The 3,242-nt window shown below is 61.4% G+C and overlaps 1 protein-coding gene across 1 annotated transcript; it reads left to right on the top strand.

Moving 5' to 3' along the window:
• The first annotated feature begins 97 nt into the window (after positions 1 to 97).
• On the top strand, positions 98 to 1,624 carry LOC113484948 (urocortin-2-like). The gene is made up of 2 exons (XM_026857644.1): positions 98 to 162; positions 1,163 to 1,624. Exons 1-2 carry the CDS (start codon positions 160 to 162, stop codon positions 1,622 to 1,624), a joined length of 465 nt encoding a protein of 154 aa, XP_026713445.1. The 5' UTR covers positions 98 to 159.
• Positions 1,625 to 3,242: the final 1,618 nt, after the last annotated feature.

The following is a 3,242-nucleotide window of genomic DNA, read 5'->3' as shown; positions in this document are numbered from 1 at the left end:
CCCCCCGCATGTCACAGTCACCCCCTCCACGGGTTGGAGGTGGAGCTGGGAGCAGGATAAGAGCCAGGGCTTGGTGGGGAGCAGGGCAAACCCCCAGCTTGTGGTCCCTGAACCCTGGGAACATTGTCTGAACATCGACGGGACTAGGACCTGCTGGAAATGGTAAGGCTGCGCTCTTCAGTGGTGCTTTCCAGGGGGCTTTTAGCTGAGAAATGGATTACAGGGGGTTGGATGCTTTTCATTACCCACTTCCCAGCCAGTTAAACAGCCTCTGGCTGTCTGCTCCGGTACTTTCCGAAGGGTTTCACACTGGAGATGGGTTGCAGGAGCTTAGATGTCTTTCACTGCCCTTCTTCCAGCTGGGCAAACCCTGCTGGGCAACTGATTTAGGGGAGATGCAGCCATACAGCAGGATTTTTGTGGGGGTTCCCCCTGCATCTGGTCTGACACCCACCCTACAGCACAGCACCCTGACCCCCACCCTGTGGCACAGCACCCGGCATCCCCCAGGGTCCTCCCTAGGAAGGAAGATGCTGAGGCTCGGCACAACTCAGTGCACATGGCCAGACTCATGATGCCCACCAACGCATTGTGTATTTTAGGCCAAGCAGCTCGTGTCCCTCCTGGTGGGGTGGCTTTTGCCCCAGAGAGCCTGGTAGACCCGTGAGGGATAGCATCTGCTGGGGAAGGCGTGGGAGGGAGGAAAGCCCCACAGTCTGCACGGCTTCAAAACCCTGGGGACGTCAGCTTCCCTGTCCAAAGGGCAGGTCTGGGCCAGAGAGCAGCTGCTGTCTCCGGGTAGCCACCCTGCCCCAGGTGGGAATGCCCCTTCCCCTGGGTGGCAAAGGGCTGGAGGGTGTGAAGTGGAGGGGATGGCCAGCATCCAGCCAGGGGCTGTGGGAAAGGACAGGAACACCCAGCTGATTTGCTTCCCACAATCCCTTCAGCCTTCCCAAAACTCTGCTCCATGCAAAAAGGTTAAAATCAGGGTGGAAAACTGAAGAATCCCCAAAAGGGAGGTGAGTCTCCACTGCCAGGCATGGCCAGCTGGTGAGAGGGACTGGGGGGGCTCTGCATGTGGCACCCCAGTGGGGACACGTCCTGCCGTGGCAGCATGATGGGGGGGGGAAGATGCTCAGCAGTGACCGGCTGCTCCCCACAGGCACTCCCAGCCAGGCCACGCTGCAGGATGCTGCTCACCTTCCTGGTGGTCCTCGGGGTACCGGCGAGAGCCTGGAAGGGGCTGAGCCCCGAGCAGCTCCCACTGGCCCCCCAAACTGGGGATGGAGGCAAGTTGATGAGACAGGAAACCACCGGTGTTAACAAGATGCTGCCAGGTCTCCTCGAAATGAGGAAGGACAACCATGAATCTGGGGCAGCATCTCATCTGGACAAAGCCAGCCTGCCACTGCTAGAGGAGTCAGCAACAAAAGCATTGCCCTGGCCGATGAGCCCGGGTGCCAAGAGACCTGCTCCTGCAAAAAAGGTGAGAAAGGTCTCCCTGTCACTTGATGTCCCCACCCATGTATTGAAAATCCTGCTCGACCTGGACAGAGAGAAGGAGTTGCAGGCCAAGGCGGCTGCCAACGCTGAGCTGATGGCCCGTCTCGGGCGTAGGAAATGAACCTCCCAGGCTGGGGCACGGCTTCTCAGCCAGGGTTGGAGAGGGCAGCAGGGCTGCTGGGGGACACGGGCAGAGGAGAGCAGGGGGTGGCATCGGTATGCCCACAAGGGACCATGAACACGGCACCTCATCCCCTGGGTCCTGATGCCCATGGCAAAAGCAGCAGCTATGTGAGGATTTGGTTTACTAACTGTCACCTCAGCACCACCAGAGAAGATACAGCTGGGTTTGCCTTTGCTGGGGCCAGTGCCAGCGCACAGTTGGATTGCAGCCCTGGCACCACCAGGATTTCTGTGCCTTACTTCTCTCCCCCGCTCACCCGCCACTGGGATGTCTCCAAAAGGGCTGCATCCAGCCAGGCAGGTTTTCCCTTGTGCCACCTCTCTCTGGGTGGCTGCAGCACATAAAATCCTCTGCGAAGCTCAGCTGAGCCTCAAAGCCAGAGTTGGCAAACTTGCACAATAAAACATGGCATCAGACATGACTTATGGTGGTTTGTATCAGTCCTGCAGCCCTGTAGACCCCCATTTTGTGTTCCCTCTCCCCAGAGCTGCAGTGGGGGCACATCCCAGGCCAGGGCTGGCACCAGAGTTCATTAAACCCCAAATGAGAGGTGTCAGCCCTTGTACCAGCAGCAGGCCTGGCCCCTAGCCCAGGGTTCCTGCAGCTGCTCTAGGCCAACGGGGACATCACGTTGTGCCTCCAGAGCCGCCGTCTTCGTCAAGACTGGGAGATAAGAGCAGTGTGAAGCAGAGGGCGGCCACCCCGTGCAAAGTACAGGGCGGCGCAAGCAAGGCAGAGCCTGGGGGACGCCTGCCACGCAGGCCGCTGGAGCTGGTGGGGGACATGGCCATGCTCTTTGAGGATTACCTCCCGCAGGGTGAGTGCAGCCCCTTTGTCTTAGAGCAGGCACTGGCTTTGGGAAGGGGGCAGAAGCAATCGGGGTGACCCTGCGCCCCACGGGAGGGATGTATTTTTGTAGCCAGTGAAGGGATGTGCCAGCAGGTGGGTGGGTTGGGGTGGGGTGGCAGGGTGGGTAACAGGTCCTTTGCCTTCCCCACCTGCCCCAGGGCCCAGGCGATGCCTGGGCAGCGCTGGACCCCATGGACACCCCACTGCAGCAGGTGGGTGCCATGGGTCAGGGCTTGGGGGTTTGGGGTGCAGGGTAGAGATGGGGTGCTGGCGGCAGTGGGGACATGGAGCACAAGAGGATCTGATCTGCCGGAGACGGTGTGTCGCAGCGGGGGTGCTCCGGGGCAGGCAGTCCGGGGAACAACTGCCCATCCCCAGGAGGGGGTTCTCCCCCACCATGTCCCTCGTCCCCCGGGGCACTGAGCCCCTGCCAGGATCTCCCCCTTCCCATGTCCTGGCACATCTTCCCTACCCGAGTCCCAGCGTCCCGCCCTTCGCTCCGGTCCTCCCCCAGCCCCGGTGCCCCCCAATCTCCCCAGTGCCCCGCTGACCTTCCCCGCGCTCCCAGGGTGTCCTCCTGCCCGGTGTCCCCCCAGGGACCCCCAAAGCCCAGCGTGTCCCCCCCATGCTGCGTCTCCTACAGTGTGTCCCCTGGTACCAGTGTCCCCCCACTCCCAGTAGCCCCCGCCAGTCCTGCCCCAGGCCC

The sequence above is a fragment of the Athene cunicularia genome, assembly GCF_003259725.1.
Source record: "Athene cunicularia isolate RWA chromosome 12 unlocalized genomic scaffold, athCun1 chr12_part1, whole genome shotgun sequence".
Classification (NCBI taxonomy): domain Eukaryota; kingdom Metazoa; phylum Chordata; class Aves; order Strigiformes; family Strigidae; genus Athene; species Athene cunicularia.
This window is presented reverse-complemented; position numbering and strand designations above follow the sequence as displayed.